General features: G+C 44.5%; 6 protein-coding genes across 7 annotated transcripts in view; 2 read left to right on the top strand and 4 right to left on the bottom strand.

The window, feature by feature from the left end:
* LOC6599909 overlaps positions 1–7,666 on the bottom strand; it is a 39,853-nt gene extending 32,187 nt beyond the window's left edge. For both annotated transcript variants that reach the window (XR_003409194.1, XM_026993360.1), the window contains exon 1: positions 7,193–7,666. Coding sequence is in view for 1 of the 2 variants with exons in the window: in XM_026993360.1 (XP_026849161.1) it covers positions 7,193–7,289 (97 nt within the window). In the remaining variant the exon portion in view is untranslated. The remainder of the gene's footprint in view (positions 1–7,192) is intronic.
* Positions 7,667–8,608: 942 nt separating this feature from the next.
* LOC6599904 (zinc finger protein 782) lies at positions 8,609–10,031 on the top strand. Its single transcript, XM_002024981.2, has one exon. The coding sequence runs from the start codon at positions 8,615–8,617 to the stop codon at positions 9,944–9,946; it is 1,332 nt and encodes a 443-aa protein (XP_002025017.1). The 5' UTR covers positions 8,609–8,614; the 3' UTR covers positions 9,947–10,031.
* LOC6599903 (uncharacterized protein C12orf73 homolog) lies at positions 9,962–10,237 on the bottom strand. Its single transcript, XM_002024980.2, has one exon. The coding sequence runs from the start codon at positions 10,215–10,217 to the stop codon at positions 10,047–10,049; it is 171 nt and encodes a 56-aa protein (XP_002025016.1). The 5' UTR covers positions 10,218–10,237; the 3' UTR covers positions 9,962–10,046.
* Positions 10,218–10,763, bottom strand: LOC6599902 (small integral membrane protein 4). Its single transcript, XM_002024979.2, has 2 exons — positions 10,390–10,763; positions 10,218–10,322 (listed from the first exon to the last, which is right to left on the bottom strand). Exons 1-2 carry the CDS (start codon positions 10,541–10,543, stop codon positions 10,237–10,239), a joined length of 240 nt encoding a protein of 79 aa, XP_002025015.1. The 5' UTR covers positions 10,544–10,763; the 3' UTR covers positions 10,218–10,236.
* Positions 10,764–10,887: 124 nt separating this feature from the next.
* On the top strand, positions 10,888–12,800 carry LOC6599901 (AP-3 complex subunit mu-2). The gene is made up of 6 exons (XM_026993370.1): positions 10,888–10,950; positions 11,018–11,105; positions 11,170–11,495; positions 11,558–11,717; positions 11,768–12,220; positions 12,293–12,800. Exons 1-6 carry the CDS (start codon positions 10,916–10,918, stop codon positions 12,476–12,478), a joined length of 1,248 nt encoding a protein of 415 aa, XP_026849171.1. The 5' UTR covers positions 10,888–10,915; the 3' UTR covers positions 12,479–12,800.
* An 8,974-nt stretch (positions 12,801–21,774) lies between these two features.
* Positions 21,775–26,279, bottom strand: LOC6599900 (innexin inx2). The gene is made up of 2 exons (XM_026993382.1): positions 24,869–26,279; positions 21,775–21,968 (listed from the first exon to the last, which is right to left on the bottom strand). Exon 1 carries the CDS (start codon positions 26,096–26,098, stop codon positions 24,995–24,997), a length of 1,104 nt encoding a protein of 367 aa, XP_026849183.1. The 5' UTR covers positions 26,099–26,279; the 3' UTR covers positions 21,775–21,968; positions 24,869–24,994.
* Positions 26,280–26,522: the final 243 nt, after the last annotated feature.

Below are 26,522 nucleotides of genomic sequence, written 5' to 3'. Positions count from 1 at the left end.
GTTCCGCAAACTATTGAAAAAACTGCACTTGGAGCCGCCCTATTCGCACTCAGTGTGCGGCCAAGAAATACTAAACATTTAAAAGAGAAAAATAAACAGCAACAGGAAAATCACATGTCAAAAGCGAACACTTTTAATTAGAATTCAAATGCAAACAAAAGGCAATAGCCAGGCCCATATTCCGATCAAATATGCGAAACGGACGTATCCGAAAATGTATCTCCCAAATGGAAATTCGCTTTAAAATACAGGAACTGCACGAATTCATGGGGCAGAGTGCAGTGTGTTGAGTGGCGCTTGGCCATGATGCATACGAGTGTCTGTGGCACCAGCCAGCATCCATCATCCAGCATCCAGCATCCAGCATCTGCAGCTCTTGTTGCTTCTGTCCATGTTGCCTGCTGTTCTGGCTGTTTCTCTTTTGAAAAACTGGTACGAACAGGCAATTTTCGCATTTTTTTCGAAAGGCCATGGAAAATGTGAAACATTTTTGGAATGGCACAGACTAGGTGTTGGCAGTTGAAGTGGCCACTGGTTGTGGGATTTGGACTGGACAAATCCACTTGAAGGCGGTAGGGTTTTTTGCATCCAAATTATTATTAAATATTTCCAAATAGCTCTTTGGAAAAGAGAGAATCGGTTTTTGGGTAATCGTGTTTTGCAGGAATTAGGGCTAGAATAGAGTTCCTTCTAGAAAGGTGATTCCTAAAAGCAATTGCATTTTTTTGGGTGCCGCAAAATAGTTGGAAAAATTCACAAAAGAAACAATTCCATGGATGGGAACACATCACAGAACGAGAGTCCCACAGAGTGGAGACAGCTGTGGGGGTCACTCATCACAAAACTGAAACATATTTTCCTGCATTTCGATGCAATCCTCACCGCCCAGTCGTGACTTGAGTGGACAAAAACTATTGCAGAGCGAGCAGGACGAGCATGAGGACGAGCAGGAGGACGAGCAGGAGGACGAGCATGAGGAGGAGCAGGAGGACGAGCATGAGGAGGAGCAGGAGGACGAGCATGAGGACGAGCAGGAGGACGAGCAGGAGGACGAGCAGGAGGACGAGCATGAGGACGAGCTTGAGGACGTGGACATCGTTAGGAGGATAGTTTTGGGTGGCCATTTGGGTAATTATCCATTGAGCAGCTTACAAGTTTAATCCCCAAGACGGGGGGGGGGGGAGTGGCACGGGCAAAGGGACCTCAAATTCCCCTGATGGACGATTTCAATTAGAGCTACCACTTATCCCTCGGCCCTGGTTGGGGAGGCAGTACCTGTTGTAGAACCTCTCAAAGTGATTAGTGGCAGTGGCTACCTGTCAGTGCTGCCTACGAGTACCTGTGATTGCGACCGCACTTTGGTCATTAGAGCAATGGGAAAACATTTCATATATCATTTCACTTTCGGGCTGTTTCTGGGATGTTTTTGTTGGGGGGCGTGCCGGCAGCAGCAGCCGCCGCAGCAGCAGCAGAAAGGCTTGCAGCAGGGGCGTTGGTAATCCATCTGAAAATTTCACACGTTAAATACGACTATTCTCAATGGGTTTTTAATGAACTTTCACAGCCAAAAACACTGCCAGCGATGCTTCCTGCGAAGAGCCCTCACAGGATACGGTGGGCGGTAGCGGAGGGGGCGGTTGTCACTTTGCATTAGTATATTCAATGCGTTCCAGCGAGTGGGAGGGTCGAGTCGAGTCGAGTCGAGTTGTTTCTTAAGTTGACTTTCAATTTTCCAGCGCATGGAGAAGGGATAATAGGATAAAGGAGGAGGAACAACGAGCATGTTGTCAGCACTAATGAAATTACAAAAGACACGACAAGAGGACTTTTCGACACTTTAAATAATTAAGAAGCCCAGGGGAACACAGCTTTCGAGAGGAGCTAATCATGTAAGGACCAAGTATCTAACATCTGAAAGGCACTCGCCGGAGATCCCAGAGAAAATCAATGGAGCACGGTCTCCTACGACTCCTTTGATCCCTTATTAAACGACTGAATGATGCATTAACAAAATGTGCTATAATCGAATACCACTTGTGGGAAATGAATGCAAACATTCAAGAATTAAACATGGCGAAATTTCGTTTGAAGGTGGCTGTGCCCCGGGCCCTGGAAAATAACAGCCTGTGCATGTCCTTGCACATATAGTATGTGTCCTGAGTGCTATTTTAATCAAAGGGTGCTAATGCTTGCCGGAAGAGAGAACAGTGAGTGTTCCCAGAGGAACAATTGAGAACCTTAAGGACCTGTTTCTGTAGCTGCATCTGCATCTGAGCTAAAAACTCAACTATCCAACTGTGGTAGTGAATTTTTAAGATTTTTTAGACCCATCGATTGACTTCAAGGAACTCCAAGGCGTTTATTTCCCAAAACAAAAAAAAAACAAATGCACTTCAATTGAAAGCCAATCAAAAGGCAAACCAAAAATAAAATTAGAGGAAAAGTGAGATGTTGCACTTAGCCGGTAAGGCCTGTAATTGCATGTTGTTGCATGTTAGCCGGAATTAAGTGGAGAGACCTTTTGGGGCATCATCATCATCATCATCAAGGGCAATTCCCTACTCGATTGCGTGACGCTGTTCATGTGTGGCCTTTGCCCTTGCCCCCACCCGTTTTGTATTCTTCGGTTAAGGGTTAAGGCCCACACTCACTCCCACTCGACGGGCCCCCCGCTGTGCGAGGATCTGTTGGACATAATTATTTTTAATATGCGTTTTATTTCATTTGCAGTTCTCTTGTTGTTGGGCGTGACATCACGCACAAAATGTTATTGCTGTCACCCCGCGCCAGTCAAAGGAAACGATGTTCTGGCGGCCCAGCCAACAATTGTTTGGGCCAAATTGGAGCAGAAACAGATACAAATACAGTAGCAGCAGTTGGCAAACATTGAATGGAGGAAGAGCAGAGTCCTGTCAGCGAGCAGGGGGCCCAGAGGCATCCGAAAATGTGTGTAAGCGTATCTGCAGGGTATCCCAAGAGATTTGAGGCAGCCGAAGACACAAACTCAAGATACGAGTATTAAATGTATTGTAGATCAATCCAAATCAACCGGAAAGCCCTTCATGGATACTTAATGCTTAATCAATGGTCTACTTACCAAAAATAACATTTTAATTTTCTTCTAGACCTGGTTCAATTTACTACATTATAATTCCCTTACATATCATATATGATTCTTCTCATTTCATTCCAATGATCATTCCCAGCTGATCCCATTGCTCTGCGCCTTATTCTTCGAGAACCGAAGCCAGGCTAGACGAAAATGCAAAAAGTGCAGAGCATAATGCCCGAAACGCACTATAGTCCTGCCACATTTGAACAAATCGCAGGTATCATCATTGACACAATGTCAGATGCAAAAATTTCGGTTTTTGTTTCTCGCTCACTCTCTACTTGATTTTGTGGTGCAGAGAATCAGTAGCTTTTCGATAAGGATTGGCTGCTGTTGCCAAAAATACAACCTGTTTCTGGCACGAGACAGGGTATCAGCTAGTCCATTCTCCCTGGACATATGTTATTTTTTTTGATTTTTTTTTTTTTGTTACGTTAAAACAAAATAAAGTCGACATATTTCATATGCATGCGCGTCCTTGGAGGACAGCTGGAGGAAATACAAAGGGCCAGCAGATTGGGGGGCAGCAACGGGGAGGCGTGTCGACCACAAAAGTTGACAAATTTGGAAAAATTGCAACAGCGACAGCGACAGCGACAGCAGCCAGATGCTGCCTTCGGGCAAACGAAACGAAACGAAATGAAACGAAGCGAAGAAGGGGATCGGAAAAGCTTCGCAATTGAATATCTGAAACGGGGATGTGGTTGTGTCGTTGTGTCGTTGTGTGTGTAATAATGTGGCAAATTGTTGAAGATACTGTTGAAGATGCCACTGGACTTACCCTGACCTTCCCAAGGAACAAAACTTGAACGATTTGTGCGGGAAATCCATATGATTTAAGACTTGGTCTGCTTTCCACTTAAGGAACAGATTATAGATATGGATTATAAAAACTTTACCAAGATTTGAGCGCTTAAAGTTTTGTGTAGCTAAATGGGGGTTGGGCTAACAATTGGGGTGAAAGTTAATAGTTTTTTAGGTATTACTCAATACTTTTGTTCGAAAGTGGATCCATAAGCCATAAGTTAAGTCAAAGAGGACACTTTTTCATCCCACTATCAGAAAGTGTATTCAAGCTTCCATTTATCCTTCAATTCATATTGTTTATTGTTTATTTTAGCAAAAAAAAGAACCAAAAAAAAAAAAACATAAACAAGAAACTTTCTTCGGCGCTCGTCCAATGTTTATAAACATGCCAAGAGTAGTACCCCCCGCGACCCCGAGTCCCCTCTACTTGGTTCAACACCCCTGCGAAATTTTCATTTTTCTTGGCATTTAATATTCCTCAAGCCGCCAAGACCCCAGAACCGATTTCCACTTATTAATAGCCCAATAAGTTATGGGATGTATGTACGTGTAATCTCTCATTGGAGTTTATTAAATATGGGACTCTAAGTGGGTCTAGAGGCTTGCCTTAAAGGTGGCTCCTCGGCCCAATCGCATCTCCTGCCCAAATGCCCAAGGCCAAAGGGCAATGGTTATCTCTGTTCCACCTAAAGTTTAACGTTGTTTATGCCTTTATTTGTCTCTGTTTTACTACCCTGAAAGAGGGTATTCCGTTTTGCAGCACAGAATACACCGAAAGCAACGAATTTACGACAACTTAAAGCATTATAGTGCCGTGAAAGTCTCCACAGATCCTTCTTTTGTCGTCTTCACATCCTATCGCTACCATGGTGACAATCCAAGATGCAAGGGAATCAAAGACTTCGGTAGCCATACGCCAGCAATCCCCTTGATGTTTTTATCCGTTTGTTGCCCGAACTCACAGACACTTAAGACTTCAGATGGAACGGAATGGGAGCCCAGGAATTATGATTCAATATATTCGCCAAAGTAGGAAACGAAGCCCGCAACATTTATGAATGTATTCATATTATTCACATTGTTGTTGACACTTTTCATCAGGGCCAAAGTTATTCGCTCAGTTCCACGATGAAGGAGTGGAAATCTCTTGAATCTTTTATATAATTGAGTAGCGGATGCATAAGAGACCCTCAGCCACAGACCATGCCCCTGCCCCTGCCCCTGCCCTTGCCCTTGCCCTTGCCCATGTGCTGCAAGGTTGAGCAGTCCCTCTGACGTGGCCAAAAGACGTAAGCACTCGGGCTGCCACCCAACAGAACAGTCCCCCGCCGACGGCAAATGCGTAATGCAACTTCATAAGACGCACGCGGAACTGGCAACCGCTTGCCCCTTACCAACAGGGTGGGCTGGGGGGTGTGGGGGGGCTCTGCCTGCGAATGACAGGTAAATGGAGTGTCACTGCCGCTGAGTGCTGCCATCTAATCAGCTGCAAACACAGACGTGAGCGGCTGGCAGGGAGGGGGGCGGGCGTTGAGAAGCAGATGAGGGATTAGTGTCGCCATATTGAGCAAGGTGCACGACTAGGGTGCGGAATTCACCCTTTTGTGACAGCCCCCCCGGGGAGTCCGTTTGTAATCCAGTTAAGACAGGTCCCCCAGCAAGGGATCTGCTTACCAGATGCCACGTGAACCTGTAACAAATCCGTAGAAACAGCCACAGTCGCACCTTTAGCGCACGTCTCTGGAAAATGTCTGGCATTCAGACGGGAATTTCTCTCAGTGCACTGTCCACTGCCCGAAGGGAGTCTGCCCGTTGTCTGGTGTTTTCATTGTGGCACGCTTTAGCGGAGTGATGAGATTTCCCAACTGCGATTCGTGTCTATTTATGGAATGCCACCGATGGAGGCTCGCCGAAGGGTAAATCCCATGGAGATAAGTCCAAGACAGCTACTATCTGTGGCTGTATGCCCCGAAGGTAGTTAAGCACGTGAATGGCAAACCAATCAAACAGGAAAAGTACGCCATGAATCCCTCTAATCCTAATGGGGGGAGAAATTATCATGGTTTCAAGGTTCCATTTGATCTAAGAATCTGGTGTCACGGTGTTTGTGGTTCAACAGCACAGAAAATGGCAGACAACGCCAAAGCCAAGTACAACGATCATTTGCAACCGCTTCGTTTCTTAGTCTCGTATTCGAGTACGAGCCAAATATTGAGTATTCCGCTCATTCGAAAGTGCTGATTAAAGCTATGGACACAGAATGTCCCCATGTCATGCGCTACAGTTCAAACAAGACTCAGATCGTATGCATTTAGCATCAGGAAAAGTGAAATTACTTGCAAGGAGACACCACTAGAACTCATCGGCGTGGATCCCGATTTAAACCTGTTTCTGAAATCCATTCGCACATTCTACTTATGCTTCCAAATGACGTCGATGGTTGCCGGGTCAGTCTAAGCAAACACATGCCATATTGTTTCTTGGCTTTCGACAAAGTTAAGACGAGTTTTGAAGCCCAAAAAGGAACAAATCCCAAAAATTTCATAGATTTTGATTAGCTTTTGTAACTTAAGTCCAGCCCCCTAGGGACATATCCCTTTTCTTTCGGTCCATTCCTTTTTGAAGCCTTGACCTGCGGCGAGTTTTTTGGCTACCCTTTTGACCACTCAGAAGTCCGCTTATAGTCTGGACACTTGAGGCTCAGTTCTTTTTGGCCTGGATAATTGCAATTGCTGTTGCGTCAACAGGAAAAGTTTTGTTTTCATACGTTTTCCACTTAGCTTGGATTATCTTTGCAGCACTTTGCCTTTCCCCCTTTTCCATCCCTCTTTGTTTTGCAAATTTTCTTTGGGTGCATGCAGAATGAGTGCTGCTGGGCGGTGGGGGGGAGGTTGGCCCTGTTGTGAGGCAACAGGCTACAGTTTTCCGAGAATACTCAATAAAATGCCATAAACTTTTCCTTCTGCAACTCTTCGGAGGGCGGGGGGCTGTCCATTTTACACATTAACGCGGCTGCCTGCCTCCACAAGCAACTGCAGGCAGAAGGGATAGGGGTGGAGGGACTGAACTCTTCAGTTTTAATTTCGTTGAGTACCATTATGTTACGATGGGGGTTGAGAGAGGGTGGAGGAGGGACTGCAATGGGAGCAGTCCCATAAATTACGCATACGCCGCGTATTCCCGAATGGAATGACCACGCGTGCAAGGCCTGTCTGGCCAACCAGAATAGAATGGTAATGGTTCCCCTCCCAAGTCCTCGTGGTGGCCACTTACCTCGAGTAAACAAGCACAGCTGGATGAGGCAGTCCAGCCAACGGAGTTGCGTGCCGGCCGCGCTATGGGACCTGGGCTTGCTGCTGCTCGATGCCATCGCCTCCAATTGGATTTACATGTTCATCCTGGTCTTTGTTTCGGTTGTAGTTCCCGGGCCCGTTCCCGTTCCCTTTCCCGTTCCTTTTTTCCGTTTCTTTTGTTCTTGCAACAACAGAAAATGCGACCAAAAACAGGAGAGCGAGGGAACCGGTCGGAAAGTCTCCTGAATTATTGAGGGATTTGTCGCTGCACTGGTCCCATCAATATTTCAAATGCGCCCTGCAATTATCCTCGCACAAACACAGACACGGACACAGTAAAAAACCACAACAAAATTGTATTCTATCGAATGGCAATTTCTGCAGGTTCACAAAAATTGCGCGCCAAAAATCAACACGGTTTCGGGGGGGGCAGTGCGTGCGCTACGATTGGTGGAGCAGGCCAGAGGTAGTGCTGCTCTCGAGCATATCGTGTATTATCAGAGGGCGCAAAATTTGGCGTCAAGCTTTTATAGGTCTGGAACAGCTGTTGCCGAGTTCGAAATTTCGAACAGCTGCTGCACAGCTGTTGGGCGCATACCTGCAATATATTTGAAATTGGTTTGGCTGGCTTATTGGTTTTGCCATTATTCCATGGCAATGCGTTATGCGTTAGATATTTATAGTTAAGTAAAGCTTTTACATATTAATAGAGAAACAACTAAGCATACTGCCAATAGAGGAAAGTGTTCCTTAAATGAGCCAACTTTCGGAATCACGCCCAGAAGGCCAATAATGCATTGTCATTCTAGTTTGCCGCCAGGCAACGTAAGGGGTAATTACAATTACTATAGACAAATACTATATCTGTTATCTGCTGACATTCAAATTAAAGCGCTAACTCCAAAGCTCGAATACCATACGATTTCGGCGGAGTACGTTCGAAAATTCACCATCTGGCAGCGCCCAACCTTAACGGCCAGTGCTGTGTAGTAAAAGCTGGTCTCGCTGGTATATACAAACGTCCTCTTCAGGTGTCGCTTTTTGGGAATTACATACAAATGTAGTAGCTGTGTAGCGAATGTGTAGTTGCCGTGTAGTTACAAAGTAAAGACATTCATTTTGTGGGAATTGTTTTTGTTTCAACCTTATTTTATAAATAATGCAATAAAGATGATAAGTTAAATTTAACCAGTCTTGTAGGAAATCTATTCAATAATCGGATAAAACTATGAGGGTATGGCAAATTGGTTTATCTAGCTCATAATATTTCACGGAATATCAAAAACGAGGAATATGTAAAATAGAACTTGAATTCGTCAGTATAGGTATACGGTCACTCTTTCCATTGTTTTTTGTTGTCGTCCGTAGAGAATCGTTTGTTTATATCGCGGAAAAGGCCAGGATGAACCGGAAACTGACCAGGGAGACGGCCCAGCAGCACTGTCTCACCTGCCTGTTGAAGCTGGACAGCGAACAGGAACAGGATGCGGATGAGGCGGCCATCAGCCGCCATGAGCTGCAGCATCTTCTGCGCCAACACCTGGACTGGCCGCTGGAGGGAGAGCACCTGCTAGAGAAGTGGCTGCCGCAGCAGCTGTGCCAGCACTGTCGTCAGGAGCTGCAGCGTTTCGAGCAGTTCCGCCGGCGGGCGATTGAGTGCCGGCTCCAGCTGCTGAATCTGCTGAAGGAGGAGCAGTACACGGAACCCTCATTTGAGATTGTGTACGAGGAGTCACTGGAGGCCACTGGAGGGCAGGACGAAGAGTTGCTGCACAGTTTGGAGCCACCAGATCCGGACCTAGACCCCGATCCAGATCCCGATCCCATCGACGAGCCTGCTGCAGAAACACCGCCAGAAAAGGGCCAGGCCAAGGTGGAGAAGCGAACCACACGGGGCGTGAGAAACAGCCTGAAGTGCAGCCAGTGCCAGCACAGCTTCGCCCACAAGCTCACCCTGTCCGCCCACATCCGAAAGGTGCACGAGGGCAGCAAGCGACCGTTCCAGTGCGACCAGTGCGAGAAGTGTTACAGCTTCATGGGCGGCCTCTACACGCACATCAAGGAGATCCATGCGACCCGTGAGCGCCGCTATCCCTGCGACCAACCCGGCTGCGATCGCGTCTATACCAGCTCCATTGCCATGCAGAAGCACAAGCGGCTGAAACACAGCCCCAAGGAGCCGGCGCGCAAGTTTATCTGCGAGCAGTGCGGCGCCACCTTCAACCAGTCAGCCAATCTGAATTACCACCGGCGCACCAAGCACCCCACCGAGGATGAGGTGGCCGCCAGGGACAGCGGCAGCGATCAGCACTTCTGCGAGCTTTGCCAGAAACACTTCCATTCCCGCTATACGCTGCGCTACCACACCATGCAGCAGCACGGGGACCAGGAGCGCCTCCTGCCGCACGAGTGCCAGGTGTGCGGCCGCCGCATGGCCAAGAAATTCATGCTGCTGCAGCACATGCTGATGCACTCCACCGACAAGATTCCCTGCGAGCACTGCGGCAAGCTGTTCGCCCGAAAGTTCGAGCTGGAGGCCCACATCCGGGCGGTGCATCTCAAGCTGAAGCCCTTCGCCTGCAAGTACTGCTCTGAGTGTTTCGCCTCGCGCAAAACCCTGCGCCACCACGAGTACATCCACACGGGCGAGAAGCCGTATGTTTGCGATGTGTGTGGCCAGAGATTCCGGCAGCAGACGTGCCTCAAGAACCACCGCAAGGTCCACGATAAATAGGACGCACTGGACACAAACTGGAACTGTCTGTCTAACAAGTGAAATTTAATTAGCATTAGTCAATACATTAGTTCTTACAGAATCTACAAATATATGTAGTTTATGGGCTGGCGTCCTGATTGGCGGGCGGCTTCTGCTCCCGCTCTATGTAGACGGGCAGATCTTCGAGCGGCTTGTAGTACAGATGCACCGCCTGGGAACCGGCCATCATGGCCAGCATTGCGCTGGCCAGGAATTTGGTGTACTGACCCCACGAAACGCCAGCGGGCATGATTCCCACAGTTATACGACTACTGCTGGTGCTGCTGTTGCTGCTGCTGATGGTGCTGCTGCTCCTCCACGTAGTTCTTGGCCTGGCGACGCTTAAAAGTTCTATCTGCAAGCGGATAAGACCAAGATATTAGACAGGACGTGGCTAGGTGCACAGAAGGGGAGCGACATACAGAAATTGGTTTCGCCCACGGTCCAGTTGATCATCGAGAACTCCAGGGCGGCGCCCAGCACAAAGAAGAGCGGCAGGAAGCGGTAGATGCCGAAGCGTCGCTTGCCGGGCCAGCTATCGAGCAGACGTCGCACGGAGCCGCTATATAGATTCATGTGTGAGTAGCCGCAGAGGGGGGATTATATAATTGCTTGCTGTCTGCCGGCAGCTCAAGTGGAGTGGGCGGTCTGTTTGATGTGGCGGCCTCTGCGGATGCAAGCATCCATCAATCCCTGGGTCTTTTGCCTTCGTAGCAGCTTGTAAACTCAGCGAATTAGCTGGCAAATTTATTTTTGTCCAACAAAACTTTAAATTCGTGTGCTCCGCCGCCTGAACAGCTGATCGATGGAACGGTCTGGTAGCGCTGTTGAGGAAAATACCGTATAGAAATACTATCGTTAGGCTAATTTGTGCGCTGTGCCGCGCTTGCCAACACTGCCCGAATTTGCAAATAAAGAAACAAATTGTAAACAAATTTTGGCCGAAATATGATTCACAGTCTGTTTATTGTTAACAGCGGGGGGTAAGTGCGACCACTGCCAGGAGTGAAACAGCAACAGCAAAATCTCAGCCATTCCACCTCCCAACAGCGAAGTTTTCCTAGAGAAGCACTGGCGGTCCGTAGTTTCGCGATCCGTTTGCGAATATTTTCTCGATGCCCAGCGCGCTGCACCATATGTAAGACCCCCCTCCCACCATCACAGTTGATTCTGCCACGTACTGAAGCTTGAGCTCGTTTCAGGATGTGCCGCCAGTGATAGCCACGCCCCACTACTACCTTATCACCGTGCAGCGGGAGGCGGTCTCGCTGGTGGCCGCCTGCAAGCAAGAGGTGCCGCCGCTCTTTGTGATCGAGTTCCTGCACCGTGTGGTGGACACGTTTCAGGACTACTTCGGCGACTGCTCGGAGACGGTGATCAAGGACAACTATGTCGTTGTCTACGAGCTGCTCGACGAGATGCTGGACAACGGCTTCCCCCTGGCCACGGAGAGCAATATCCTGAAGGAGCTGATCAAGCCGCCGAACATACTCCGCACCATTGCCAACACCGTCACCGGCAAGAGCAAGTCCGTTCAGCCATCACCGAAAAGAAAGCCCTCCCTGAACCGTCCCACGTTTTGCATTGCAGTGTCAGCACCATCCTGCCGTCGGGCCAGCTATCGGCCATACCCTGGCGCCGGAGCGGTGTGCGCTACACCAACAACGAGGCCTACTTTGACGTCATCGAGGAGGTGGATGCCATCATTGATAAGTCCGGATCGACTGTTTTTGCCGAAATCCAGGGGCATGTAAGTTATAGAATTGAAGTAGAAGGCATGAGTTAATTTTGCGCCTTTAGATCGATTGCTGCATCAAGCTGTCGGGCATGCCGGATCTTACCTTGTCGTTTATGAATCCACGCCTCTTCGACGACGTCTCGTTCCATCCGTGCGTGCGCTTCAAGCGCTGGGAGGCCGAGCGCCTGCTCTCCTTCATTCCGCCCGATGGAAATTTCCGCCTGATGTCCTACCACATAAGTTCGCAGTCCGTGGTGGCCATACCCATTTACATTCGCCACAATTTCTCAATTAAGACGGGCGAACAGGGACGCCTGGATCTGACCATCGGACCGCGCAACACGCTGGGACGCACCGTGGACAAGGTAAGGCTGGAGCTAACGATGCCACGGTGCGTTCTCAATTGCCTGCTGACGCCGAATCAGGGAAAGTACACATTCGATTCGGTCAGCAAGACGCTGTCCTGGGATGTGGGCCGCATCGATGTCTCCAAGCTGCCCAATATACGGGGATCGGTAAGACCAGATCTGATTAGCTGATGTATACAATATCTAAGATATCTTCCATTTTGTCTCTCGCCAAAAAAGGTGTCCATCACACCGGGCACGACCAACATCGATGCCAATCCGTCGGTGAATGTGCAATTCCAGATCTCCCAGCTGGCCGTCTCCGGGCTGAAGGTGAATCGCCTGGACATGTACGGGGAGAAGTACAAGCCCTTCAAGGGCGTCAAATACCTGACAAAGGCGGGCAAATTTCAAGTGCGAATGTAGACAAATGGCGTCCATCCTAACTGCCAGGCGACGGACCCGGCAACGGCAACGGCAGCCAGCCTTAATTAAGCGTACATCTTAAGCGTATTCCAAATACCTTGTTTTCTGTCACCCCACTATCTGTATCTATCCATCTATCCATCCATCTATATCCATTCCTTTCTCTGTCCATAAAAAAGCCACAGCCACAGGCTCCAATGTCGTTGTGGTGTGTGTTGCGCTGCGTTCTGTTGTGTGGTGGCTCGTCGCCATGTTTGAGAGCGCAACAAAACGGATGGGGAATAAAAGAAGCGAGAATCGAATCTCGATACTTGACTGGAAACGTAGTTGCAAGTCGGGTCTTCGAGTGGTGTGGCGTGGCGTGGCGTGCCATGGCAACAGACAACGCAGAAAACCAATAAATTTAAATGAAAATGCAAAACTTGATTTTGCAGCCAGCTAGCAACGCAATCCGCATACATACTGTGTATATGTATACATATGTACACACCTCTATGTTTGCTGGGTGCTGTGTGCTGTATATAAGTGCATACATACTCGTATGAATTGAGCCACAGTGGAGCACTGGTAGGAGGGATATGCAGAAAGAGAACAGCTACAGATCCACAATATCCAAGTTTACAAATACCGAAATCATATTATTTGAATAGAAAGATTATTCGATAGATACATTTTCCTTTAAGACACTCGATATACGATGTTTCTCTAGAAAAAACAGTTTGCGATTTAGATTCTCACTAGAAGAAACTTGCTGCGCCTGAAAACTCACCCTTAACTGCTAAGCACCACTGAGAAAGAGAGAGTGAGAGACTTCTTCCTTCATGGCAGCTATATTTTAAAGATACAATTGTACTTGTAATTTCGTAAACAGTTTTCAAGCACTCCGCTTGATACTTTGAACCGAGAGCGTCTCAATATATTTTTCTAGGATAGCTTTTTCGTTTTGCGAACCAAAGTCTAGAAAAGCACCAGGTAAAAGCCATCATCCAGAGGCCCTACTGTCTTTCTTTCTCTGTCTGTCTTTTTCTTGTTATCTCCTCATACAGCCTGCATTTTTCTGTGTCCCGACGGAGTTGAGCCGGGAACCGGTTTCCCCACCGTTTTCAGCCTTTTTTCAGTTGCAGCTTCTAGCTCCACAGTCTTTTGGGTGCGGCGTGCAACGGTAGCCAACAAGCGCCACCAAAACCGTCGACCAAGCCAAGGCGAGGACCATGGCTAGACATGTTGTACACACAGACAGACACAGGCCTCGGCACAGGCACAAGCACAGACACAGTTCCACAGAGAGATCTTTTGGCCAGAATCGGAGTTGACCAGACCTTAACAGACCGGGCCATAGCTGTGCTGGTCTGGTCGGAGCCCCAGCCTCGTTCCAGCTCCGTTTTGCTTTGACTGCATTCAAGAGCCATTTTTCAAGCGTGGGAAATGCCTATTTGGAGCTATGCGATGGAGTTCTTTGAAGGGCAGATGGAGGGTGGAGAGGGGTACAATTTGCTGCACAGCATGGAGCATGGAGCATGGAGCATGCCCCGAAATGCTCATTGATTCAGGTTCGTTGCCTAAGTCTTTCGTTATGCCCTCCTATGGCTTCCATTCTCCACCTCCGCCATTCACGCTGGCACCTCTGCCGGCACACATTCGCCCCCTGCCTAGTAAAAGGTTTCTCCATAGGTATTTCTGGCATTTAGTTGGTGTAATTGATAGCACATTTCATACGGATCGATTATAAATTGTTTTTCATCTCGTTTGCATTTTGCACGGCCAGCGGCAGCCACAGAATACACGTAATTTTATGGTAATTCTGGGGGAAACGTTTTATAGATTATTTGTAGCAATTGAATTTACTTCTAAACAAGCCTCATGAATGCCCTCAGGTGCTGCTCGAAAACCTCATTACAAATTGTTGTTTCTCGCTGAGAAACCTTATAGATCAGATCTCTGGCTCGACCTCTCACATAAGCCACAATCCAATCTGAAGTTCCTCTCATAGAAACCTTATAGGGTTTCCTTCAGCTCTCTCTCAGTGCCCCGCTGAGAGACCTCAGAGATCTTTTCCTTAGCTGGCTTTTCTCTCCGCCAAACCTCCCAGATAACCTTCTGTACTGTGAAACCTCACAGATTTCATCTTTAGCAGCAGTTCGAGCTTGAAAAACTACAAAAAAATATTCCTCAACTGCAGCTCATCGACTTCTGCGGCATATGTACTCTACTGTCGGCTTTGTCTGATTGTCCCATCCAACAAACTCTACTTCTAGCGCCCTGCTAAGTGATTTCCACAGACTGCAATCTCCTCCTCCCATAACCATGGATGATTTGCATTTGATCTACTTTGGGTTCGAAATGTTTGTCCAAGACAAAATCTATCGTATGTTAACACACAACTGAAATACTCTTAAAGCGTATGGTTTTCATAAAATATACATATCAAGGGAAAATATTCAATTAATTTGTATAATTCCACATTCAATTTCTATAGTCATAAGGATGTATCTTTGGCAGAAATAGAAATGCCAATTGCAAGCAAAAGTTTGCGATTCCTATTTTAAATCGAACTAAAGTCCGATACCAATGTTTTCTGCTTCAATATATGGGAAACATCAAAGTTAACTAATTTAACCAATTTCCATATATTTTCCTTATTTTCCTTCCTTCCCGTGTTTTTTGTTCATTTGATTTAAACAATATCTTACTCTATTATTACATCTCTTATGATTTATGATCAAAATTCTAACACAAAGTCTCTCTAGAAAATTCAACTATACTATCTGAAAAAACAATCCAGAAAAATGGTTGCGAAACCGTGCGAAACAGTGCTTAAAATTATATTCTTATAAAGTACATATGTATGTATAATTTTTTGGTACAATCATAAACCATTTTTAAGAGACATCAATGCACTACATTCTAAAATTGAAAATCGCATTGAAATATATGTGAACGTACAGATATCTAAAGATAGATAGATATTTTCTGTTTTTGTCTCGTGATAATGTGTTCGTTATGTTTTTTGTTGCACTTAAAAAATTCAGCGCCAATTAAGAGTAATATTTATATCTATATTTTGACTTTTTTACTTTGGAAATTCCTTTATACATTTATGTATCTCTATATATGGGGTGGGAAACGTTTCCTGAAGACTTAAGATCAAATCAGACAGACGCTTTTCACAGTTTGTTGGATATATATTTTCTTTGCTGAATTAAGATTTTTCTAATCGAATTTTGATGCAAATAAAACCCCATTTAGACGGCTTTTCTGGTGGGGTGTGGGGGGGAGCGTTGCGTTGCGTTGCGTTAGCTAATGGAGCCTTCGGGCGGCAACCAAAAAGTTAAGTGAAAGACAAGCAACAGAGCAAATTCGAGCGACATGCATTTGTCATTAGCAGCAACAAGGTTGTAAGGCCTCCGCTCTGCCATGGAGGATGGGATGGGTGGCATTGTGGTGCTGGGGCAAGTCGTGCAATTGCAATTGCATTCGCTGTTCGATAATAATTTATGCAACCTGTTGTCGCCGCACTAGGCAAATGTTTAAGCTCTTGTCTTGCCTCGCTTGTTACTTGTTTGCTTTGCTGCTTTGTTGCATATTTGTTGATTTTGATTGCTGTTTGCCCAACTTAGCGAAAGGTGTCGAATGCACCGCACCGGCCAGCGTCAATTGGATCGGCCCACATCGTTTCGAAAACTATAAACCAGAGCAGCAACCGGTGCCTCCTCCTCCTCCTCCTCCTTCTCCTCTAGTGTCTGGTGCATAGAATGTCTAATAAGCACTCGCCTGGCACGTCTGGCCATCTAATTAGAAACGCTGATTGTGTCCACGCGGGCGGCTGCTGGACTGGAGGGGGGGTGCCGAGTGCCAGAAAACAAATCCATATGGCAATCCATCGGCAATGCTATCGGTTATAATGCATGAGTGCATACCCTGCACTTGATGTGGTTTCGAATCATTCATTGATGGTATTTCACAGGAGTATAGCCCTATGCACAGTGGGCAAAAAAGCCTATCTAGCTGAAATAATAAATAAAGAATAAAGATATACTTTTGAAAATTGTCTTGTTTTATGATAATAGCTGAAATAATAAATAAATAATAAAGATATACTTTTGAACATTTTCTTGTTTTATGATAATTTTGATTTTTTTTTTTTAAGTAAAAAATAATTTTAAAAAATGGAAAAGTATTTTTTCATTGTGGATTTATTTTTTGATGACAGTAAGAATATAAAAAATTATTTCAATTTAAAATATGAATATTGCAAATAATATGACCTTCAAATGCTTACATTATAAAAATGATCAAATATTAAAAAAAAAAATACCGATAGCCTAAATAGTGTATTGTTAATCGAATTCAACATTAAAAATGCTTTGTATATTTAAAAATTTGACTTTTATTCCGCTAGACTGGCTGTTTTGACCACTGTGCAGCGGTGTTAGCATGCATTCCAGGCCTATCAGATCCTTTGAATCCTTAAAACTTTAAAATAAACATAATATTAAGGCAGTTCTACAATTGTAGGAAATTAATTTAATTTAAATATGAAAAATATTTCATTTAAAAATGAAATATATTTATTTTTAATATAAATAATATTTTAATTAAGTATTTTCATATTCATTTTTCTTGTTCAAATTTTCACACCCCGAGAAGTGTCAAAAATAAAATTTCAGGGCTTTCATGCTATTTACACTTCCTCCCCCAGCCGAAATAACCGAGAGTTCCAGAAGGGTATGCTATCTAAGTGGACTTTGTGTGTCACTTCTGTGGTGCTCATTAAAAACGATTGAAACTTCCGCAAGTCGATGGAAGAATGAAAGAAGATGCTTTCAAAACGAAACAAAACCAAAAGCCAGAAACTACTCTATAGTATGATCCCGAACATATCATAATCACAATCGCAATCGCAGTGCGGAAAGTGTGTTTCTGGCTCACAGACATACATACAGTCGTTCCCGCTACCCTCTTTCACTCGCCTCTTTGTAATTCGCTATGGGTATTACTCATTCTGGGGTCTTTAATTGTGTTCCTTCCCATAAACAAAAACCCCGAAAAATTGAACGCAGAACAAGCAAAATAAACCTGACATATGTACATATACAGACTCGTACATTCGGGTCTCTGTCTGTCTGTCCCCGAGGATTTGCATACAAAGTCACAAAATTTTGATAAACAAAAAGATATTAATTGCTTACGCATACGATATCTACATACAGACACTCATATTCTCATGCGGGGCTCTGTGAGATACTGTAGTATCTGTGCTATGCTAATGCAGGAGTTTTAGCTGATAAACAGGCATCGACATGTGTACTATGTATCTGTGTTTTGGGTTTGGTGTCAGCCACATAATTAGTGGAAAATACTCATGGCTAACAAGTGTCAGCAAATGTCATTTAATTAATCGGTTTATAAAAGGTTAAAGGTCGCCTGATGTTCGCCTTTTCAGTCGAAGAGTGAGCAAAAGGGAGTAGAACAATTCCTACGTGGGTGGCCTTGTAAGTCCGTAAAGGACCAGAAAAATCTGTATCATTTACACTTTTGCATTCGCTGAAACCAATCTTCAAAGCACTTTTTCCACTTCTCTGGGAGAGAATATCCAAAGATGGGTTTTTCGTTTATCGTTAAACGATCTAAAACGCAACCCTAGAATATAGAGTGCCGAGCACGATTTGCCCAAAAAATACCAAACTTTTAAATGGTAGAGGCGTTTGTGACCTGGCTATACTAAAAATAGAGGTACACGTGCCTCAACATCAGTATACCCGAAACACTTAAAGTATTTTTCTCTATAGAAACAAGTCTCAATGGAAGAGGATGAGTAATACAATAGAGAAAGACTAGAAAATGTAGATAGTTCAACCAGACAGAGAGTTTAAAACACGCCAACCATTTGATATTTGCCAATAGATATTTCCTTGGAATCATGTGATTGAAAAACCCAAACCAGGCAAATGCCCGCCCAAGAACTATACGAATTATAGAGAAAAAGTGTAGAAGTAAGGACTGGACACTGAACAGATTTGCTTCGAGAATGTTTACTTAGCAAGGTGATAAATAAACTGCTGAACTGCTGATCTGCTGCTCCTCCCCCTCACAGATAATTTGCAGCATTCAGGCAGAACACACAATGAAATGAAGTACAAAAAACCAAAAAACAATTGCGACAAACAGCACGGAAAAAATAAAAGGCAATAACAATAAATCTGGCAGCGGCAACAAAAGGAGGCAAACCGAAAACGATTCACGGGGACTGTCTGAAAATCAGCGAAAACAACTTTTTAAATAAATAAATTGTGTCTAAACTGAAATTTAGACGAGTGTCGCACAGATCACGGCGCAAGCCGCTTACGTGACGACCATTACATTACGTAAGGTGTTGCCACCGACAGAGGTCGCCACTGCTTTTGGGGGCGGTTGGGAAACGGATTCAACGGATTTTGTTTGAAATTGATCGCCGCAGTGGGTGTTGTTTTGCAGCGCTTTTGTGCAAATTGCGGGAAATTAATTTGACAATTGTCCGGCGAGAAACAAAAACAACGACAACAAACGGTAGACCCCCGGCTACACCCACTCACCCCAAGTGCAAGGTCGACCGAGAAATCATGCATCCATGTGTGTTTTTCAATGGGGGAGGTACTTTTATCCATCCAAATAGAGCTCCTCGTCTGGAAACAAGTACATAATACACGAAATGGTTCTCGTGCTGCTTGGGCAGGGTCTTAAAACGTGTCGCGCGTCATGGAGCAGCGCCACTCGGTCGGTTGGCCTTTATGCCTGAAAACCGCGCTTTAGCAGCTGCGACCATCATTGAATCATTGAATCTGTGAATTATGCCTGTCCTTTACAGAGCCCCTCCCGATCTTTGTAGCTGTAGGATTTAGGAAGCCTACCCCCTGGACATTCCACTCAACCAAAGAAAACTGTTATATTTTTTTAATTTTTCTAGAGTTCCCCCTAACACTAGCTATTCTCACATTTCGACGGCGGAATGTTTGAGCGAGGGGGCAAATAAAAATTCAATTCAATCAATTCAGAACTTTGACATTTGTCGCTTGAAGAGAGATACCCATTTCTATGCCACGATTGGTCTTCGCGTTTTCTTGGCAATGCCATGCCGTAATATTTATACGAGTATATGTACTATATTTATTTATTTATTGAGGGCAATTGCAGCGCTTAATTCAATTTGATATGATACCCGTAATTTGCTCAACATCTTCTCAGCACTTTGCATAGCCCCAGCTCACGGGCCAGTATTGCCTTACTTTCAGCATAAATTTGCAATGTTTGTGTAATTGTGGAATTGTTGGAATACTCGCGCCGTGGTCCCCGCCTCGCGATTACAGCATTGCATTCCGTTGCAATGCCCCATCCGGAAAGGGAAAATATTTCCAGTCTCCGGAACAAAACAAAAATTTAGCTTCAATAGATATCCACTAATGCTACCCCTGGCAGGTCGATCGTTAATTTTTACTTAATCGTTTCTCAACATTTCGAATAAGAAAGTAGATATATTTTGGTTTTTTTAGACTCCAGTTCCAGGTGTCCTTTAAAAAGGCCTTCGCCCAGCTTCCAAATATTTCAGAATAAGTTATCCTGAATACACGAGTGATAAATGCGACTTGTTTGTCACCGACTTTACTCAGAGATCGATTTACGTAATCGTTAAGTAATCAAATAATTTAATTAATGGAAACGCTAATCATATTTATTGGGCCAGACGTGCAGCCCGCTTTTGGGGTGCTGAATGGGTGCCTGTTTTAAGAAATCATCATGTATAGAGGGTCTCCCTTTTGAAGATGAGTCTCTGTCCGTATTCCTCTCTGAAAGTCGGTTGGTTTTCAGATGGGGTAGCCCCCCGGTAAATCACACGTCAGATGAAGCCACATGGAGAACAAAGTTCTGAAGATAATTCTGACGAAATGAGCAGATAGGTCAAAGACCATTAGCACCCAAAGATCGTTCTGGAACCCGTTCCGATGTTTGCTGAAAGTCAACAAGTTTCGGCTGGTTCTCGTCAGTAAAAAGGTGGAACCTGCACCTGCACCTGCACCCGCTCGCCGTGCCACTCCACCGCGAGAACCTTTTAAGTTTCGACAACTGTTTTTTTGTCGTTTGGTTCTGTAATTGCTTTTGGCGCACCCCGATAAGAAAACGGTCTTTGATTTTCCTTGTTTTATTCTGTCGTTTATTTCCGCATGAAATGGAGTTGTTCTTGAATGAATACAAACGATAAATCTTAGAAGAAAATCATCATGTTTTCGGTTAATTTCGTACAATTATAATTAGGCATAAGAATATGGAATTGAAATTGAAACTTAGCCTAAAATGACAAACATTATGTTTCATTGTATTTTTTGTTTTGTTTTTTTTTTGTTTGTTTTTTTTTGATTGCTTTCCGATTTTAACTGTCTTTTAAATATTGCCTTTGAGTCTTTCATTTGTTGCTTGTCTTTCCATGAACTTACATTTAGATTTTTTATGTATATATATTTTATATATACTATATTTTTGTATCTTGTATAAATATATATAGATTTTTCTCCGTTCCTCCTCTCATTTATGGATGATTTATCTTGTGATTGTAAAAAAAATTGCGCTAAACTAAATAAATGCTACCAAAAACATGCAAAAAAAAAGGGAAATCTTAATAAAAATTATGAAAAATTACTATTACTAATTGCTGGCGAAAATTGCTAAATTATATGTGTAAAAATTGAAATAGAATATATAATATATGGTATTGTATATTAGTGTTATCAATAGGGTTCTCTTTATGCTGGCGTTTCTTTACTACTTGTAAATTATTGTTATTTTTTCGTGGATATATATATCCGTATGTTTTTGTTTTTGTTTTTTGTTACTTTTTTAATTTTTGTGTTTTTGTTTTAGATGTCTTAATCAATGATCACAACTCTTAGCATAAATATTACTCGCATGTGGCATTCGTAAATATATATTGTATGTCTCTTCGTATGTATAAATATCTGTGTAATTGCTTATTAAAAATATATTATATATGCATGGATGTGTATGTATATATCTCTATCCCATAACTTAATTCGTTAGCTGCTGCTCCTCGACATATACAATATACAATATGGAATATAGTATATAGTATAGTTGAAAAATGTCCTTTGTCCTGTCTTTTATGGATTTCGCCCAGGGGACATGGGGGCTTCGGAACATACATACATACATGCAAACATACATAAATTCTGATTGTCGTGCGCCCTTGGGGGCAGCCCCCAGCCCCTGGGGCTCGGCTAGTATTTGTTACATTCATTTGTGTACTATTATTATTATTCATATTTCCTTTACAGCAGTATACGTTTCGCCATCTCTCCAAACTCCAAACTGCATCCCATCCCATTTATCATGGAATTCGTTGATATGTGTTCAATTAGCTCGAAAGGCCTCGTCTACATTGACATCCATCGACTTGGAGAGTCCATATTTAACCTCATCTTAATCCAATTTCGGCTGCGTGAAACTGCAAAAAGAAATAAAATACATATATAATAGCGCTAAATCATAGTCTGGGGATTTATATGGGATTAACCTATTCTTATGACAAAATGATAGTGAAAGCTTCTTCAAAGAGCAGCAGATAAGATTAAACAATTTGTTTGGTGTAGCTTTTAGGTTTATGGTGGTGGTATAAACCTTTCAGATTCATTCCTAAATAAACTTTTTTTCGTAGCTCCAATAATTGTGGACACTGCTTAATGTCCATTGATTTTAATACATTACTATTACTAATCGTACTATCATCCTTTTGGTGGATGGTGCAAAAACACCATCTGTATCTAGATCTGTTCCCATTCTCTCTTTTTCAATACATCTGCCATGAATGATAATCGCACAGCTGTTTTACTATCTTTACATTCCATTCAAAAAAACAAACCTGCGACTAAAGGGAAGCAATAAATCTATAAATCAAACTCGAACCTCCATTGTTCTCAGATAATATTCGCAGATGTATGGGATATGTATGGATTTTCATCTACGACAACTAAGGGGCATTCTTCTTCGCGTTCTCATGCTCTTTGCTAATTGAAACCAATTAATGCAATTAAAATCCCATAGAAACGTATGTGCGAAGGAGAGGGAAACAAATTAAGTGCGTGCGTAGTAAATTTAATATAAACAACAACAAACAAAAAAACATAATAAACAACTTCTCAAGTTCTCCGACTATGGGATACCTGGATACCTTCAGTTTTCCTTCACTTTTCTAATCTGGCAATGTTGTAACCCAAGCTGAAGTGCAAAAAATGCCAAGGGGATGCATATATTGAATTATTCTGGCTTTAATCGTCATCCGATAGACAGCCCCATTGTCTACATCGTAGTCAAAGTTTTCTAAAGCACCGGTATACCCTAGCTCTCCAATGATTGCGGGGTATACCACAAAGCAGAAAGCATTTAATGGAGACCAACAGCTTTTCGCGTGTCTGTTTCTCATTTCATTCATATTGACTCGATCAGGGAAAGGCTGTTGAGGCCATGTGGGGCTGTGGTGCAGTGGGGGGAAGGGTGGTGGTTGGATGTGTAGGTGTACTGGGTGTGATAGAGCGGTCCGGTGCGGTCCGGGCCGGACCATTCATTCATTCATTGATATCCCAAATTGGCGGTCACACAGATACGATGTACACATACTTGTACTAATATGTGGAGAGGGCAAGACAAAAATTTCATTCGCTTATTTGTTGATTATGATGATCATCAAAAGCTGTTGAGGCTAAACAGCGCCAGAGACCCCGAGACGAATTGTGTATGAGTGTGTGTCTGCTATCATTAATGAAACTACAGTCCGGCACGGATACGGACACGGGCCTGGTCTGGAACTGAGATCTTGTGATCTTGTGATCTTTTCTGATCTCCGAGCGAATGAAAATGTGTGCTAATTGCAACACTTTGTCGCCAATCAACAGCAACATCAGCCTCTTTTCTGCCTGACTGTAGATATTGTACATATATCTGTATCTGTATCTGTATCTGGTATCTTATCATAATTTTGTTCCTTTTTTGGGTTTGCTACCCCTCTCCCCCACTCTTTCTCTCTCTCGCTCTTTTGAGAACCACGCTTCTTTCGATTAGATAAGTGCAATACTTAGTGGGAGCTGTCACGTACGCGACCACGACCACACATATTGCCCCACTTCTAATTGGCATTGCATGTCGTCTCAGAGAACGGAGCGCAGACATTGAGTAACTAAATGCTGATTACGGCCAGACGAATGGGCGAACGGAGACCCGACAGGGAGGTAACATTGAGTTGAGTTGAAATTGAGGAAAAATATAACCAATTTGAGATGGTAACGAGAGCTTGAGATAGTGAGGAGCGAGAACAAACAAACGGTACAGAGATAACGGTAACGAGAGCCTTAGTGAGGAGAGAGAAATGTAACTAGAGATGGAAAAGTGAGCGATCATCAGGTGTAACTAGAGATCATGGAATCAGCCGCATTTCATTTGATAAATAAAAGGTTTAAATGCAAAGTGAGTGAAACTGAGCAGTCTCAAAGGTCTCACAGTTAACATATGTATATGTATGTACATCCCAACAGCCTCGACAGGTTCGACCATCCACAGGGTAGCCGAAAGAGAAATGCCAAATGCCAGATGGAGTCGAAGTCGAAGTTGGTAAGAATCTTTTGCCTTGTTGGCAATGATCTTTCCAGCTACTATCTGCTGGTCAAACTGGTTTTCCCTGTTCCTTTCTATGAAATTGTGTGTGTGTGCGTGTGTGTGTGTGTGTGTGTGGTAGTGGGACAGAGCTAGAGATGGCTACGATGGCTGTTGCGCATGCGCAGTTGCCGTCTCGTTTTGACTTTAAGGGAAATCAAGTGAAGACCCAAGCCAAAGACAGAGCTGAAGCCAGAGCCGGTTGTTGCTGCTTGGGTTACGCTTAAATGAGCGCGTAAGACCAGAAGAACTTCTCTCTCTCTCTCTCATTATATCTCTTCCTCTCTCTCTCTCTCTCTCTGTCTCTCTCTATGTAAAAGTGATTCTTTGCTGTATTGGAAAACATTGTTTTTTTATTGTCGTTATGAAGATCTCGCATAGTTCGTTCGCTTGTTAAGACTAAAGATAATGGTTAAAAAAAAAATGGTGGGGTGTTGGTGGTTTCCTTTTGTTTTTTGAAAAACAACAATTAACGCATGGATGGATGCATAATCGTAATCATAATCAAAGTTTACAATCAATTGAAAGGTTTATCAACTAAATCACTACGAACTAATGTCTTTCTTTTGTCTTAAGATCGATGGAGGGTTCGGTTTTGGGGTTTTGGGAATTGGAATGGGAATATGTATATGTAAACGTTAAAGATGGAGCTTTCTTATGTGTGTGTGGATGTGTGTGGGTGTGTGTGTGGGGGACACTTACTGGCACTCTGGCACACTGCCACGCCCACTCCTTGAATGGATGAGCACCCCGGTGTCGTTCTTTTTCTCGTCCTCGTCCTGATCTTCCATCTTCGTCTTCGTTTTCGTGTTTGTCATCGCTTAGATTTTAGGCATCGAATGGTCGCTTGTGAGCACTGTGCTCATCGTCGACCATTTCGCGCGAGAGATCGGATATCACCTCCTTGTAGATGAGTGGATCGATGTTCTTTCCCAGCTGGTAGAGCAGGAACCAGTCACCGATGTTGCACTTGTTGGCCACTTGCTCGACCTCCTCGCTCTCGGCCAGGCGGGAACGGGCGCGGAGGAGCAGGTGACGGAGCTTGGGGCCGGCAACGACGGCGATGCGGTAGATGAGCGAGATGCCCGATAATATGCTGAGGATGATGAACCAGAACCACAGGAACACGTAGATCTTTTCGTTGACAATGTTTAACGGCAGCACGCACAGTCCGTCGAACTTCTGCACATCGCCGGAGGGACCGTATTTGTGGAACGTACATTTCGTGACCTTTGGAAAGACCCGTGCCATCGGATCGATGCGCTCATCGGGCTCCATTTCGGTGAACTTGAGCACATCGCTGCCGTATGTGCTGAACTCGCCGTCGAGGAAGAAGTCCACAAAGTAGATCTGTCCAATCACATTCACAAAATTGAGGGCCTCGCAGACGAAGAAGCGGAAGGCGTAGAAGTTGTGCCGATTCAGATTGCCAATGAAGTAGTCGACGAGGATCTTCTTGCGATCGTTCTTGCACTCATCGTTCACGATCGGGCTGTTCAGGTCCATCACGAGCATCTTGAGACGTCCGCCCTCCCACGACTTCCATAGGTAGCGCGGCACGTAGAAGAGTATCGCCTGGAAGAAGAGCACAAAGCACACCCACTGGTAGTACTTGTGGTACTTGACCGCATCCTTCCCCTCCACATGGGAGCCAACGCCCGGCTGGACCACATCCCTGCCGGTCACACCGGTGAGGCGTTCCGGGACTGTGAATGTCGAATAGATCCAGCAGTAGGTATCCATCACACCCAGGGGTATCTCGTCGACGATGCAGTCGATCGGATCCCCGATATACTGGCGAGATGTCACCAGCAGGGAGAAGGCGATCAGGATAATCACGGTGGCTTTGTAGTGCATCCGGAATACATTGTTGTCGATGCACACCTGGTCGATCTTCAGCAGGCCCTTAACGGAGCCGAATACGTCAAACATGTTGCCGTTGGTGTTGTCTCTGCTGCGTTAATAATGCTCTTGCTGTTGATTTGCCTTCTTTTACCGTTCGTTCTTCCTTTGACTGATTGCCGTTTGCCGATTGCCGAGCTGTTTCGTTTACGGCTTGTTGTTGCTGCTCTTGCTTATGGCCTGCTGCTCACTTGTCCAACATAACTCTTCAGTCTCCGGCCCAAGAATAATGCACATCAAGCGAAAACAGTAAAAAAAATATTCTTAATTTGTGTGTATGTGTTTGTTTGGTGGTGTGCGCCTGCGTCTGGTTCTGGGCACGATCAACAATTGGTCTTGGATTTGGTCACACAGGCGCGCTCTTGTTGGATCCCCCAGCGAGCTTTCGGCTTCGGCGGAGTCTTCGGGTGCGAACGCTCTCAAACACACGACGGACAACGCGACAATCGTACTC

Source organism: Drosophila persimilis, unplaced genomic scaffold (genome assembly GCF_003286085.1).
Source record: "Drosophila persimilis strain 14011-0111.01,24,50 unplaced genomic scaffold, DperRS2 tig00000829-arrow-arrow-pilon, whole genome shotgun sequence".
Lineage (NCBI taxonomy): Eukaryota > Metazoa > Arthropoda > Insecta > Diptera > Drosophilidae > Drosophila > Drosophila persimilis.
The sequence above is the reverse complement of the archived record's forward strand: the minus strand, read 5'-3'. Positions and strand labels throughout refer to the sequence as shown.

Bases quoted from the DNA above. Each gene is read 5' to 3' on its own strand.
- LOC6599904 (XM_002024981.2), top strand. From the start codon at position 8,615: ATGAACCGGAAACTGACCAGGGAGACGGCCCAGCAGCACTGTCTCACC.
- LOC6599903 (XM_002024980.2), bottom strand. From the start codon at position 10,217: ATGCCCGCTGGCGTTTCGTGGGGTCAGTACACCAAATTCCTGGCCAGC.
- LOC6599902 (XM_002024979.2), bottom strand. From the start codon at position 10,543: ATGAATCTATATAGCGGCTCCGTGCGACGTCTGCTCGATAGCTGGCCC. The intron at 10,323-10,389 runs GTATGTCGCTCC...ATCCGCTTGCAG, and splicing joins CGTGGGCGAAACCAATTTCT to ATAGAACTTTTAAGCGTCGC.
- LOC6599901 (XM_026993370.1), top strand. From the start codon at position 10,916: ATGATTCACAGTCTGTTTATTGTTAACAGCGGGGG. The intron at 11,496-11,557 runs GTCCGTTCAGCC...TTTGCATTGCAG, and splicing joins ACCGTCACCGGCAAGAGCAA to TGTCAGCACCATCCTGCCGT. The intron at 12,221-12,292 runs GTAAGACCAGAT...TCGCCAAAAAAG, and splicing joins TGCCCAATATACGGGGATCG to GTGTCCATCACACCGGGCAC.
- LOC6599900 (XM_026993382.1), bottom strand. From the start codon at position 26,098: ATGTTTGACGTATTCGGCTCCGTTAAGGGCCTGCTGAAGATCGACCAG.